Source organism: Cibotium barometz, chromosome 12, assembly GCF_041138505.1.
Source record: "Cibotium barometz isolate CiBa-2024 chromosome 12, ASM4113850v1, whole genome shotgun sequence".
NCBI lineage: Eukaryota > Viridiplantae > Streptophyta > Polypodiopsida > Cyatheales > Cibotiaceae > Cibotium > Cibotium barometz.
Window position 1 is genome coordinate 56395521 of NC_141057.1, and position 14426 is coordinate 56409946.

A 14426-nucleotide genomic window follows, 5' to 3' on the forward strand; every position below is an offset into this window, starting at 1 on the left:
GGACACGGGGAGAGGCCGAGCGAGCCCCAGGCTCCCTGAGACACAAAACGATGGGGCAATTATTGGATTTGGTGGTGCCAGGCATAATAGCAATGGTGCCTCCTCTGTCCAGGGACCAATCATCCACATGAAATCTGTCCAGACGTGCAAAGATGCTCCCATCCCCGCTCCTGCGCTTATGCCAAGAGAAAGATAAGGAATTCGGCCTTCTCTGGAAGTCATCCTCAGTCCAGCAATCCCTGCCAAAGAAAGATAGCGTGAACCTCTCCCATGAGACTCGCTCCAAAGGGTGTAAACCCCCTTCGCGTCCACCCTTCTTGTCAGAAGGTTGCTCAACCATATTGAAGTCTCCTCCCACTATCCAATGATCAACCTAGGGAATGACATTTGTAATGGTGTCCCAAAAGGCCACCCTTTCACCTCTCACGTTAGGTGCATAGATATTCAAGATTCCCAATTTCTGACCCTCATGCATGATCAAGATCCACTGCGCTTTAGCAGGGATGATAACACCGTGCCCAATAACATGAGGCATAACAGATGCTGCCACTGAAATGCAAACACGCCCTCTATTCCCAACAGCCGAGAACCAGAAGGTGTGGCCAGAAAGTATCTTACCAGTTTTGCCACATTGAGATCTATCCAATTTGTGTTCCTGCAACAGCAACAAAAGTATATCCATAGACCCTCCTGTAACAACAGGGTGAAGCTGGTCCTTCAGAAGGCGCTTCCTACCACGGGTGGGAAGCCCTACATTCCATGAGACGATTCTCATGGAAGAGAAGAGGGTTGGGACCCCGATCTAAGAAGACGATGGGCAGCCTGAGGACGTCTCTCATAATGCTGGAGGACGGGATAATCCACGGGGCAAAGTCCACTGACATGCCCTTGTCCGGGGCCCTGCACAGTACCTGCATATGTACGAGAAGCCTGTGCACCCTGCAGGGCATCCAGGGCAATGGCATCATGCTGAAAATCCTGCAATACATGATCCCCCCTGCGCTGAGCATCCTGCATATCGCCCCCTCCAAGTAGAGAGGACTCAACAAAATCATCCTGATCTGATATATCATCTCCCTGCAAAGAAGCATGAGCTGATACATCCCTCTGCCCATAAACATCATCTATCTGAGGTACAAGATCCGAGGAGGTCTTCCCATCAATCACACCAGGGGGGCGGGCGTGAGAGACAGCTCGCCACACCTGGCGGACTGTAGGACGGGAAGGATCCAAGGGAGGTGGCGCATGAGAAGCACGCTTGCGAGGCCTCCTGCGATCTTGAGCCCGAGGGCAATCTCGAGCAAAGTGACCCTGTTGGTGACAAACCCGGCACTGATCGGGTTTACCTACAATCTCCATACGTTGCTTCAAAAGACCACTAGGGCCCGGAAGCAAAACATAGTCCTCAAAAAGCTCAGAGTCACGGGCAAGAACCATGACCCTGGGGACAGCATCCGCCGAGGTAGTGACCACTTGGGCAGAAGATGTCGGCAAAGCATAGAGGGGGGGCACTTGAAGAACCAGCCCAAAGGCAGACCCGATGGCCTCTAGCATAGGCCAATATGCACGAGGAAGATCTGGGAATCTGAGAGTAATCGGGAAACGGTTCTGGTCTTCCTCAACAGGGTCAAAATAGCTGGAGTAGGGAAGAAAAAAAATCTTCCTCGGGCCCAATGGCAAAGGGCTGCCCTTCAAAACCTCTGAGGCTGCGTCCTCGGAATCAAAATCCACCTGGAAGAAACCTCTTCCAAGCAACCTGACATCTCGAAACTGTGAAGCGAGGTCGGAAGGCAGAGCCGCCAAGACCCAATCCCGAGCCTGGAGATGGGAAGGGTGAGATCCAAAGATTCTGGCAATGAGGGTCGTTTTGGAGTCTTTCTCGATTTCGGCGAAGAGGACCGCGAGCTCGGCTTCGGAAAAAACAATGGTTCACCCGGCCGAGGGAGAATGATTAGCCATGATGCTAATCGAAGAAGAAGGCCGACTTGAACCCGGATGAGGAGCAATCCGGACCAAGGGCAAGAGGCAGGCAAGAAGGCGAAAGAAAGGGAGGGAGGGAGGAAGCGGCGACGAAGCAAGGGGAGGGGAGCTGGACACACATGCGAAGGGAAGAGCTGCGCAGAGGGATGAGGCGGCGGAGGAAGAGGCAAGGGCGACCAACGGACGAGGAAAGATGGGAGGCGGAGGAGATGGGCGCTGCGCAGAGGGATGAGGCGGAGGAGTGATGGCAGGCAGAGGCAGGGGCGAACAGCAGAGGACAGATGGGAGGCGGAGGAAGGAAGGGGAGACACAAGCACAAAGGCGGAAAAGGATAGATGGGAGGCGGAGGAAGGAAGGGGCGACAGAGGCACAGGGGCGCAGGCAGGGTTCGGGGAGCTTACATGGTCGTTCGCGAATCTCAATCGGGAGGACTTCCAAGCGGCATCTTTGCTGTCAGGTTTTATTCTCACAGTTATACTCCATACAGTGCTAGGGGATTTTGGTGCATGGACATCATAAAATTTCAAAATCGTGATAACCGCTCAAGAATGGTGTTGGAGATCTCATGTACGATAAAGAAGAGGTTGATTACCATGAAAAAGCTGAGCGGGAGATGGGGTAACTGTCTCCTGGTGCTTCTATGAGAACTTGGCTATAGTCAAAGGAGTACAACGTTGATACCCCCCTCACCCAGACAGGGCGAGAGCCCTCCTCCTCCACCAGGGAGTGGACTGCGCTGGGAACCCCCCAGATTTCAATGAGCCACACATGTTGTGACCCTAACAACATGTGTGGCTCAAGCTCACATGCCACCAAATTCCAAATTCAACAAACAATTCTGGAGCACTGCCAACCCCATCACAACCGTTCATTTAATCTACCATGTGCATCCCCAAATCCACTCACTTTGGGCCTATCAATTAAAAGCTTACACATTTTGGATGGATGACTTTCTGATATAGTTAAACATTGTGTTGGCCTTGTATTAGAATCTCAGATAAAACAGACGCTTATAAGACTCTTGTAACTCCTCACTTCTTAGTACCTTCCAATGCATCATTCTCTCCCACCCCCTTCTCTCTATTTCATCAACCTTATCTTTGTTTCCTCATTCGCCTCCACACACCCCCCCCTCCCCTCTCTCCATTTGCTAACCTTATCTTTGTTTTCAGTCCACGGTTGTATACGCAGGTAGTTGCATCTGCAAATGATTTTAGAATGGATGTGTTTCTTGATTTTAGAAACTCAAGGTTTTGAAACTCGTGGTCATTATTTATGAAGACTGTTTTGATGGTGAAGAGATTTCGTTTAAAATCCTAATTCAAGTGTATCATCTTTAGAAGGCTCATACTCTTCAGACCCAAATGTCCAAGAGTAAGGTGTGAGCATGACATCCTTAAATCCACAAAGGTGTCATTGCGCATGATTTTGGTTGTGATTAATTCCCATAATATGATCTATAAATATGCTAGGTAACACAGCAATATTGAAGCCATAAATGATTAAGACAAAACAGGCCATAGGTAATCTAAGATCGAACTCATAATGTACGGTGCTCAGGTGCTTGGTGATCTTCTTGAGTCATTGGCTGGGGCTGTATTTGTCGATGGAGGATTTGATTTGGACCTGGTTTGGAAAGTTTTTGAGCCAATTTTGCAACCTGTGATTTCGCGTAGAAACTCACAACTTCATCCTGTGCGTGAGCTACAAGAACTATGCCAAAAAAATCACTTCTCATGCACAAAAGATCTGTCACACGACGGTTGCACACGATGCCAGTTCACAGTTGAAATCCATGCAAATAATGGAGTTGTCTTAGGAGCTGCGACAGCTAAAGATAAGAAGTCTGCCAAGAGACAAGCTGCTCTTGATGCTTTGGCCAAATTAAAGGTAATCAAATCCTACAATTAACACATTTTCCCTAAACCATGGATATCTTGTAAGGAAATTTAAAGTTTCAAATCTTGTTTGCCCTGTTTGCAGGCTTTGGGCTATGTTCACCCATGCAAGAGGGAAACTATAGGCATTGAAAAAAAGAGGGATACAGACACCATGGTAGTGAAGGAACTACCAAAGGAGTCTAAAACAAGAGATGCATTTTGGAACCCGAATCCTAGCATGCCACATCCATTGGCTAATTTGAACTCCTCAAATGTGTTGGCACATCCTGTGGGCATCAGCACACACAGCAAGCATGAGCACAAGAGAGATGCAGGAATTTCAAATTATCGGGACAAAAACAACGAAGGATATGAAGATGGTGGAACAGAAGTAGTGCGCAGTGAAATCAAGGGTGGACAAAAAAGTACACCCTCTGCCTTGTCACTTGGCATACCTAATACTGAATCCAAGGTTCAGTCTGTAGCAGAAAGGTATTTTCGGGACCACTCGAGAGTTTCACAACAATCAAAAATGTCCCTTGAGGATTTGGTTCTACAGGAAAGAGAAACTAGTGAACTTGGAAATGAAAAGGATACAAACTTGCACTTTGGGACCGGGTCATGTTTAACAGAGGCCAACATAACAGAAAAACTGCTTTACACTCATCTTACAAGCTCCGGAGATTCAAGTAGTAACAAGGTTGACCCAGCAGATCAAAGACAGAATGCAGGTATATTTGACATGTTAATGCAGGCAGCATCAAAGAGACCCTCTACGCGCAATCTTCCGAGACCAAGAGAATTGCATCCTGATGTATTTCATCATCCATCTATGTCTTTGGGAGATGCATTCAACAACCCAGATAGAATGGAGGGTGATAATAAGCATGAGCCAAAGAAAGACAAGTCACCGTGTACCCAGATGTTTTCATGCAGTAACGCATTTGAAACCAGTAACAGGGGCCCAGGTTCTGCCTTCTCAGGTCATCTGTCGCCAACCTTGTCCCAAGGTAAAACATGATGGTGAGAAATTCAGTAGGACACTACGACTGCTAGCGCGTAGGGTGTACAGCTTATTGAAGTGTGTTGTGGTGGATGCTGCAGGCACACAATCTCAAAGCACATCAGAGTACTATCAAGGCCAAGCAAGAGCAGACCTTTATGAAGCTTGCGCAAGAAATAGATGGAAGGATCCATCATTCATTTGCTCCCTCGAAGACGGCCCGCCCCATGACAAATGGCAAGCATCGTCTGTACAGTGAGGCCAAAGTCAACTATAATTATTGTGCTGACATCCTTTTCTGAGATGGTTGAAATCGTATTGCAGGTACACATATGATGTCATCTTACATCTGCCGAATGTGGGACGAGTAGAATGTACGGGAGATCCAAAGAAGACCAAGAAGGCCGCCATGGATTCGGCAGCAGCAGAACTCTTGGGTTGGCTGGGATCCCAACGACATATGTGAATTTTTTTTAAAAATGTACAGTGTGTACTTGTACCGCATACAAAAACTAACAGCAGCATATGTTTAGTATAATACATAACTTGTACCATAGTTAGTTACCTCACACAAAAACTAGCCACATACATGGGCGGTGGCGTGGATAGGTCAAGACCGCCCGCCCATGGTGTGATGGAGGTAGCAGACCTTGATAATATAACTGTAGCAGGGCCCTGATAAGGGGAGGGGGCCTTGGGGGCCTTTATAATAACTGTATGTATTCACACAATTGATGAATAGGAGGCCGCCTTTTAAGCACTCCTCTAGCTTGTATTATTTTTTAATACACACAACATTTACGTCTAAAATTTTGAGAAGACGTGGCATGCATTGAGAATCAAGTGACTTGTTACTTCCACAATACTATAATAGGTGCTTATTCACACCTAGCTATTAAATATTTTTTTGATGGTGCTTATTTCGGAGTAAACCTTTGGTTTTGCAAGGTTAGGAACCTTAGAAAAGGTATGGTTACTTATAAAGGTGTCTTGCGAAGGTTGGTTTCAGCAACGTTGGAGATGCTACTTTTGTGTCATATTAATTAAAAAAGCAAAGAAAATGTTGAGGGTGGTTATTTCACTTACAATCTTAGAAGTCAGATTTAGTGAAATCATGAAGATCAAACAGCAACACACGAGGAAATCACCAATCTCAAAAACCACTGAGGTAATACATGAAGCCAACAGCAATCTACAGGAAGCAAGCGCCTTTCTCTTAAGAGGAATCTACAGGAAGCAAGCATTTTCCTCTTTGAGACCGACGTACTTACATACTTCTGGTGAAAGAGACACAAACTCATCACCATCGATTATTGATTTTTTTGAATTTTTATGTTCCTTCCAATATAGACATACGATTTGCTATAGTTTTGTTGTGAGTGCTCTCCTCCATCGTCAATCAATGACAATCGGATTGCCTTGAGTGCCCAGCTCTTTGACATGGCTATCATTCACATCCTCTTCATCATCATTTTCACTGTCATCATCTTCGTGTTGCGAGAGAGGTCGTGCATGCATCGGATTAAAATATCTACCTGTAGGCACATTCGAGAAGAAAATTTCTTCAATATCCAAGCAGGCAGTGGGTGAGGTGTGGAAGCTTCATCACTTTCCACATGGCAGCAAACCGTGGTCTCCTCATGCTCAAACCAGTTTTTGAGATGTTGACGGGTAATATTTCAGAGTTTCTTCATTTGTCATGGGCTTCTTCCCTTTTGTATTGTCACCCGCAGATCCTGCAACCCAAAAAGCATTTTAATATCCTGTAGATCCAAATATGCACACAGAACATTACTATGTTCAAAGAAGGAATTTAAAAACCACAAATGTTTTTAAATTGTTTCTACAGCAGAATCTTTGCATGCTGCCTGTCCGGCATGACAAAAAGAACTCAAAGTAGCATTCGATCGGGAAGCACCGTGCGCAAAACCAAATAAATCGTCTCATGCAAAATGTGCAACTGCAGCAAGTGGATGATTAAACAACTAAGAGAATACCAGATGATCAAGCTCTTTTCTTCACACTAGAGTGAAGAATTTCGAAGGACAGAGGGACCTTCCGGAGGAGTCAGAACGTGCCTGGGCAACGGATCTGCTTCTGCTCTTGGGACAGTGGATGTCGAAGGCTGTTGTGAACTTCGTTTGGATCCTCTGATATTACAAGTAGAAGGATTGACATGAACATCAGGCAAGGAGGAACCACAGCGATCCACTCAGATGATATTTGTGATATCATTCATAGCTTTCCTCCTGGGGGCCATAGGAGAAGAGGACCAAAACAACTACAAACAAGTAGATGACGCTCAAGATTACCGTCTTTGTCAGAAATCTAAAAAAGAGCAGAGCAATCAAAAACACGATATAAATCACAAGACCTATTGCAGTTAAATAGGCATCTACGAAGACAGCACAATATAGAAAGTAATGTTAACCGAGACGGCTCCATAACTTGTCGTATACAAATATTGCACAGAGGCCCTTGCATATCAGATATATCGAGAACATTCACAAATCAGAATGGAAAACACAGACAGCGTTATGCGCACAGAACTCTAAAGAAGGGCCGTAGACGAAACGGTCCACACAGGATGGCGACCACACGAAAAAAGCGCAAGACATGCATGCCCTTCGTAGCATCCACAGCAGCAGGTGATGACAAGTAGGCGAGGATCACGCAGCAGGATCCAGCACCATCACCTCGGCAACGAAACAGGAGCAGCACGTGCAGCAGCAATCAGATTGCGCACTAAACGGAGAGCAAAGAAAACTCATGCCAGCCTTCTGAACATGACACTGAAATTGCAAATTCGGACACGTGTCATCACATTGACGATAACTAATTAATTTAAAAAAAATGTTGCGGGCTCTTATTAGTAAAGTTTTGGCACATAGATGTTGCCTTTGATCCACCTTTCATTGTCGAAAGGTGTGTGTAAGAGATTAGGAAGACCCACTTATGATAGTATGAGGTCTCAAAAAATGGCCTGATCTATTCAATGGATGAAAGAAGAGAACCTATAAAATCCTAAGCTCAACCTTTGGCAAGCAGATTGATCTTCCTAGATATCACAACTTTAAAGGCAATCCAAATAGAAAAAGAGATAAGAAAAAGTGGATCGGAGCCCTTCCTTTAACATGAACTGTGAGGGACCTTACAAAAGAGTGTTGAGGATGAATTTTTAGTTCATTCAGGGCATCATTGTACTCATTTATTAAAACTTACTTTCACTTAAAGAAAAAATGTAGCAATTTTTATTGGGAAGGGAATTGGAGCTTGATACTACCTAAAGCTAGCTATAATGCATGCCAATGTTTTCATACTTAGGTTAGCGCACCAAAGCATTTTGCCAATGTATTCAATGACTATATAAAAGATGCATTCAAGAGATGATATATACACACATGGGGATTTTATTTAGATGGCATGGTGGTGTTAACCACTTTGTAGGTTAACATGGTTTTAGTTGTCCGATCTACTGTAAGGCACTTTGCCATCTTATGGAGACATGAGTCTGGACACATGAGCGTGTGCAAATGTGAGCTTGGAAATATCAATCTAGATGTGGGTATATCTAAGTTGTACCGTCCAATTATTACTATCTTAAAGACTCATATAAACATACCTACTCATGTCATTAGATATCGTTTTTGTCATATGATCTGAATCATCTACAAATTTCAAAGAAATTCTTATTCTTCGTAATTATGGGCGAATTAAAGTATACCCAATACGTGCACACCATTCGTGTCATACTAGAATTATTTGCCCTAGGTAGAGGCTTATTTTATAAAAGAAATGTCTGTGAGCCTAGTTCATATAAAAAAGACGTGAGCTTGGAGGTGTTAGCTTGGAAACTTGAGCTTGCGACATGAGTCTAGACACATGAGCTTAGACACATGAGCCTAGAGATATGAGTCTATAGGTGTGAACTTGAATACATGAGCCTTTATATGTGAACCTATAGACACAATTCTAAAGGTGTGAACTTAGACATGTGAGCTTGTAGACATGAACTTGCATACGTGAGCCTAGTTGCAAAAAAAAAAAGGTTTAAAAACGTTTTCAGACCTGTAGTTGAAGCACTAAGGATCTTTGATGTGAACCCAATTGGGACTAATCATTGGAAATGGTAATTTAGTTGACTGTAGTGCATCACCAAGCCTTACGACCAGCACTCAGTAGAGTGTTCTCATGTTAAGAAGACTAAACTCCTTTGGATCCATCTAAAGCAAGAAGCTTTGGAAAGAAATGAGACAATGAAACACAGATGCGAGCGAAGGAGTACCAGAACCCCAGGAAACAAGAACCGCTCTTTTGTCATACCATTAGGAGCAAGTGTTCCTCGGTACCACAATCCAATAAGCAAACCATGACCACAGTTAATCGTGACATGTCTCTTTTGTTGTACCATTAGGAGCAAGTGTTCCTCAATATACCCAACAGCAAGCACGTATAGCGTAAGGAGTTCCGCTCTCACAGGAGCTCACTATAGAATCATGAAATAAAGTAACCATAAGCTGAGAATTGGGACAAATCATTATGTAGATTAGCATGCAAGTAGCAAGAATCATACATAATGCCTAAGTGATGTAACCTTTCACCAAAGGATGGAAATAGCTTTCTAAAAGCCAAAGTATGGTATCTCAAGGCTCCAAGGTTTATTCAAGTCATAAATCAAAAGATACAAATGAGGGTCCATGAGCCCCTTTTATACTTGAGCCCTATGACCATAAACTTAAGCTATATGACTGTAAACTTAACCTAACTATTAAAGTTGCTACTCCTTTACAAACCATCCTTCTCCAAAGATTTTGTCCTCAAAATCTATCATGTGTACCATTAGGGGACATTTGGACATATTTTGGGCCTTTTACTAATAAAAGTAATTAGCAAACGGACCAATTGGAATAGAGAATTGTGCACATTTAGTCTCCTTTGAATATAGGGAGGGAGACTGGGCTATAGGGAGGGGGGCTAGGCTTTCAATACTAATAATTACACTTGTCCCTTTAAAAAAGTAGGGGGTTTAGGGTCCCACTATTTTCGTGGCTCAAAAGATCCTTAAAATTTTAAAATTTTTGAGATCCCCCCAAAACTCACATTTTCCCCCAAAAACCCATCTCAAATTTTATTGTAATCAAAAATTTCATTTTCAAGTCCACTTTCCCTCTTGAATGTCCAAATTAAACTCTTCCTCCCTTTCTCTTCCATCTCTATCTCATTTGCGTAACCCTAATGAAACCATCAAAGCCCAAAACCCTAAACTTTCTCCTCCATCTTAATCTCCCTCCCTTCTTGGAGCTCCATCTCTTTCATCTTCAAGTCTCTCGTAAAACCCTAGTCTGCACATCTCTTTCCTTTTTACTCTAACCCTAACCTTTCTACTCTAGCTTTCAAGAAGATATGGATGCACCAAGAAGACCAAAAGACGAGATTGAGGAGATATCCTTGCACAACAAGAAGGACGATAATGATGCTTGGGTGGGAGAGGCATTTCGCAGTAGGAGCGCTTGGGTTTATCTATAGCCTGCTACAATCGAACCTCACTGAGTTCGACGGCAAAATGTACTAGAGCACCATTGGAAAGGTCGTTTACAAGGCTTCAAGAAGGCAAGCAATGGAAAACTAGTGGCCACCGTACAACATGTTTACACAGCACGAGATATCCATCTTCGCTAAACAACAAACTCGATTTCCGTACAACTGTAAGTATTGTAGGTAGAAAGGGGCATGTGAGATTTTCTGATAGAGATGTTTCAATCTAAGTGAGCATATTTCTTATTTGTAGATAATTTTTCTTCAAACATGGTAGAGGAGCAGCCATTGGAAAGCCTTACCGGAACATTTCAAGCATTGCATGCAGACATTGGTGAGACAATGTTTTCTTGTAAAACAAGTGCAGAACTTCTTAAGGAAAAGGTCTTCTTTTACCGGCACTCCTATCTGGTGCCAAAGCAGGACGGTGGGTTTGGTAAGCTACAAATAATCACATCTCCACCCCTATCTTCGATAGAATGGCCAATTCCAAATGCTTGGACTGTAATGGTAATGAAATCAAAGATGCTTTCTGATATACAAGGGTCTTTGAAGTTTGAAAAGCTCTCTCGATCTATGAGTCTTAGTTGGGTATGCCCAATACATCTTTTTGCCAAGATGTTCAAACAATTTTGTTTTCACAAACACCTACCATGTTTGTGTGCAAGAAGGTATAAGGTGATGACATGCAAGCCTTGCTTGGAGACTAGTGGAGGACTATAGAAGGGATACATAAGGAGGACACATTCAAGTGCAATATAGTAGAACCCAGTGTCTCATTTCAGTATCTCAAAGCTCGTGCCACACTACACATACGCTTCTATTATGAGCGGTGGATGAAAAAGAATAGTTGTTGGGTCCCAATGTAGGCAGATGAACAAGTCGTTTTGCCTCTCGACATATGCGTTCGGTTGCCCAGTGGTGCAGTGAAAGTTGTAGTAGGTGCAAGTAGACATTGGAGCCTCCTAAATATTAGAGAGCACCTCAATATCGTGGAAGGTGAGGATATTAGCAGAGTACAATTCAAGGTGAAAAATAGGAAGATTCAAAAACGACTAGAGCCAAAGACCTCGGTAGATCCCGATTGGCATATTGATGGTATATCGCTCAGTTAATAAGGATTTTGAATTTTATGAATTTTGAAGCTACTTCAAGTATGTTAATTTTGTAAAGTCCTTGCCCTCAAAAAAGTGTACTGAGCAATGAATTTTTGTCTTATAACAGCTATGAATTTAGATTTTTATATTAAAGTTATAATATAACTCAACAAATTTACTCTAAAGCTATCTTGTATGTTAAGGATTTTGAATTTTATGAATTTTGAAGCTACTTCAAGTATGTTAATTTTGTAATATATCGCTCAGTTAATAAGGATTTTGAATTTTATGAATTTTGAAGCTACTTCAAGTATATTAATTTTGTAAAGTCCTTGCCCTCAAAAAAGTGTACTGAGCAATGAATTTTTGTCTTATAACAGCTATGAATTTAGATTTTTATATTAAAGTTATAATATAACTCAACAAATTTACTCTAAAGCTATCTTGTATGTGCACAATAATGGTAAGCTCAGTGTAGGTACTAGGGTTCCTATTCCAAAATGGTTTAGTGGCACATAGATTTACAGCACATGGTTTTTTTATGTCGATGGTTTCGGAGTCCATCCAAAACAGTATATAAAGACCAGTCCATAAGGGAATTGAGAACATAATATCTTACAACTTATAAGCTCTATACAAAAGCTGCCCATGGATGCAAATTCTTCTAATGAGAGGACTGTTCCTAGCAAGGTTGCTAGGCCAGCTATTTTAGTAGTTTCTTTTGATGATGACTCCTATTCCTCTGTTGGAGATACAGATGATCAACCTATCCACATATCTAAAAGCTTCAAGAAAGACCTTGAAGATGTAGACAAACTGATAGATGAAGCCAAAGAGGTGCATTAAAGAATTCTTCAGATGAACAACCCAAAGAAGAAGACATAGGAAAAATCTGTCATGCAGAATTAGAAAGGTCCTGTATCGAGGGACTTAGGCCCAATAGAAGTCATTGTAAGACTTGTACTGAACTGTTGTATCTTAGCAATGACTAATGTGATGTAAAACTTATACGTGGACATGTGTCTACTCTACAAAGTACTCGTAACGTGCACAACAAGTGTCCATGAGTGGAAATAAAGCAAGACGTTTTCTGGAGAAGCCAGAAAATGCCAAGGACTCAACCAAGCCTTGGAACTTGTGGAAGGATTTATGCAAATGTACAACATTTGACTGCACCAATTCAAGCCTTGTAATTCTACGTGAGAAGGTTTGGTCAGACTTCAATAAGATGGTGAAACTTTTGACCAAAAGCAGGACAACCACAAAGGAGTGACAAAAATTTCAGACGAGCTTTCTAATTTTACGAAGTCCATGGTTGATACATGGGGTGAAACCAACATTACCCACTACATGGTAAACACATTTGCTCCTTCCTCTACTGGATATTAAGAAACGAGTATGAATAACTAGTGGCTCTCTTAATTTTTGTGCAGCACATTCTTTATGCTCATGGTGCATACTTCATGAATGAGTATGGTTCTCTGGACATGTGGAGCAACAAGGAATGGAGAAATATCACTATCAAGCTAGAGGAGTATATTTTAAAAACACCCAGCATGGAGGAGGGAAGACTCATACAAATTACCTCAAGGAGATGTTTAACTGGTTTTATAGATACACTTTTGGGTAAAAATTATCCATGGAAAGGGCACGTATGAGTAATCTAGCAAGGGCGGCATGAAATAATGCCAAACAGAGAAGATCACTAAAGTGGAAAGCTGGCACACGACCAGCACATCATGGAGCATGGAGATCTTCACAAAGACGCATAGGAAGAATTTGGACGTAGAAACAGCACTTTGAAATTGAAAGTATTTGGAATAAAGTTGTAAACATTTTTGACTTAGGAAGTAGACAACATTTAGAAGAAAGTTGTAAAGCTTTTTGACTTGAAAATAAAAATAATTGCACCATTCCATTATATTGAAGATTTACAGTGAAAATATTTACAACGAAAAGAGCTAATTGCTCTTAAGTCTCTTCTCTTCTTGCTCTCCCTCTTTGGTAGGCATTTTTCCTCTATAATGCAAAAACCTCTTACGACTATAGCCCTTGAGTGACTTTACATCCTCCACTCTTGCACTTAGGACATAGCTTGAATAACATAGGAAATAACCTGCTCGAGAAGACCAGAAACCAGGGCGGTATCCAAAGATACAGATGGCAGCACACTTCTCTATAAGCATGACTTTATGTATATTATAAGGTATAAATGCATACCCTGTATACTTAGATAGGACTTTCAGTGTAAGGAGTGGAATCTCTGCATCCCTAGAGTACTTACTATGATATATAATAAATATATTTTTGTCGATAGAAGAGACGTAGTGTGCAAGAGTGGCATCTTGCCCAACTCTTGTACGACCAGCACCACCTCGTCCAAGAAATCCATCGGCGTCGTCAAGCTCTATGTGCATTGACAAAGAACCAGGAGGGAGCAAACTAAAGTAAGAAATAATTCAAACAGACTGAAGCAATAAGAATTAAACCGGACAAACTAAAGAAATAATTAATTCAGGTAACAGACAAGCAATAATTTACCTTCTCGTTCTCATCCTCCTCCAACTTGGCTGCATCCCAAAGGTTGATGGAGCCCTCTTTATTTTCTTGGTCAAGTTCGGGAACAGGTTCCTTACCAAACTCAGAAATGCCCATATCCTGCTGAAGAGCTTGAAATTCTTCCTCTAAAGGAAGAGAAGCTTCATTATCCTTGGCTTTTTTAAAGCACAAGGACATTGCTTCTGGGGCCTCTAAGAAGTTTTCTATCACTTCTGGTGTCCAATGCGAGAAATTCATCCTTATGCTCATTCTCTACATCGAGAACACCAAACAAAGCTTCACAACCGTCTGCTATTATAGCAAGATAGTAATCTTCCCTAAAATTGTAGAGATGTTAGATTCATAGCTTCTATGTGTTGCTATAAATCTAAT

General features: G+C 42.3%; 1 protein-coding gene and 1 long non-coding RNA gene across 3 annotated transcripts in view; one reads left to right on the forward strand and one right to left on the reverse strand.

Annotated features, from left to right (window-relative positions):
• Window positions 1-5673, forward strand: part of LOC147633617 (endoribonuclease Dicer homolog 4-like) — a 156892-nt gene extending 151219 nt beyond the window's left edge. For both annotated transcript variants that reach the window (XM_086806748.1, XM_086806749.1), the window contains 4 exons: window positions 3541-3870; window positions 3964-4870; window positions 4965-5100; window positions 5188-5673. In XM_086806748.1, coding sequence (XP_086662874.1) covers window positions 3541-3870; window positions 3964-4870; window positions 4965-5100; window positions 5188-5329 — 1515 coding nt within the window. In that variant the 3' untranslated portion in view covers window positions 5330-5673. The remainder of the gene's footprint in view (window positions 1-3540; window positions 3871-3963; window positions 4871-4964; window positions 5101-5187) is intronic.
• A 208-nt stretch (window positions 5674-5881) lies between these two features.
• LOC147633618 (uncharacterized) lies at window positions 5882-7804 on the reverse strand. The gene is made up of 2 exons (XR_015267150.1): window positions 6861-7804; window positions 5882-6599 (listed from the first exon to the last, which is right to left on the reverse strand). It is a non-coding gene; the product is annotated as an uncharacterized LOC147633618 (long non-coding RNA).
• Window positions 7805-14426: the final 6622 nt, after the last annotated feature.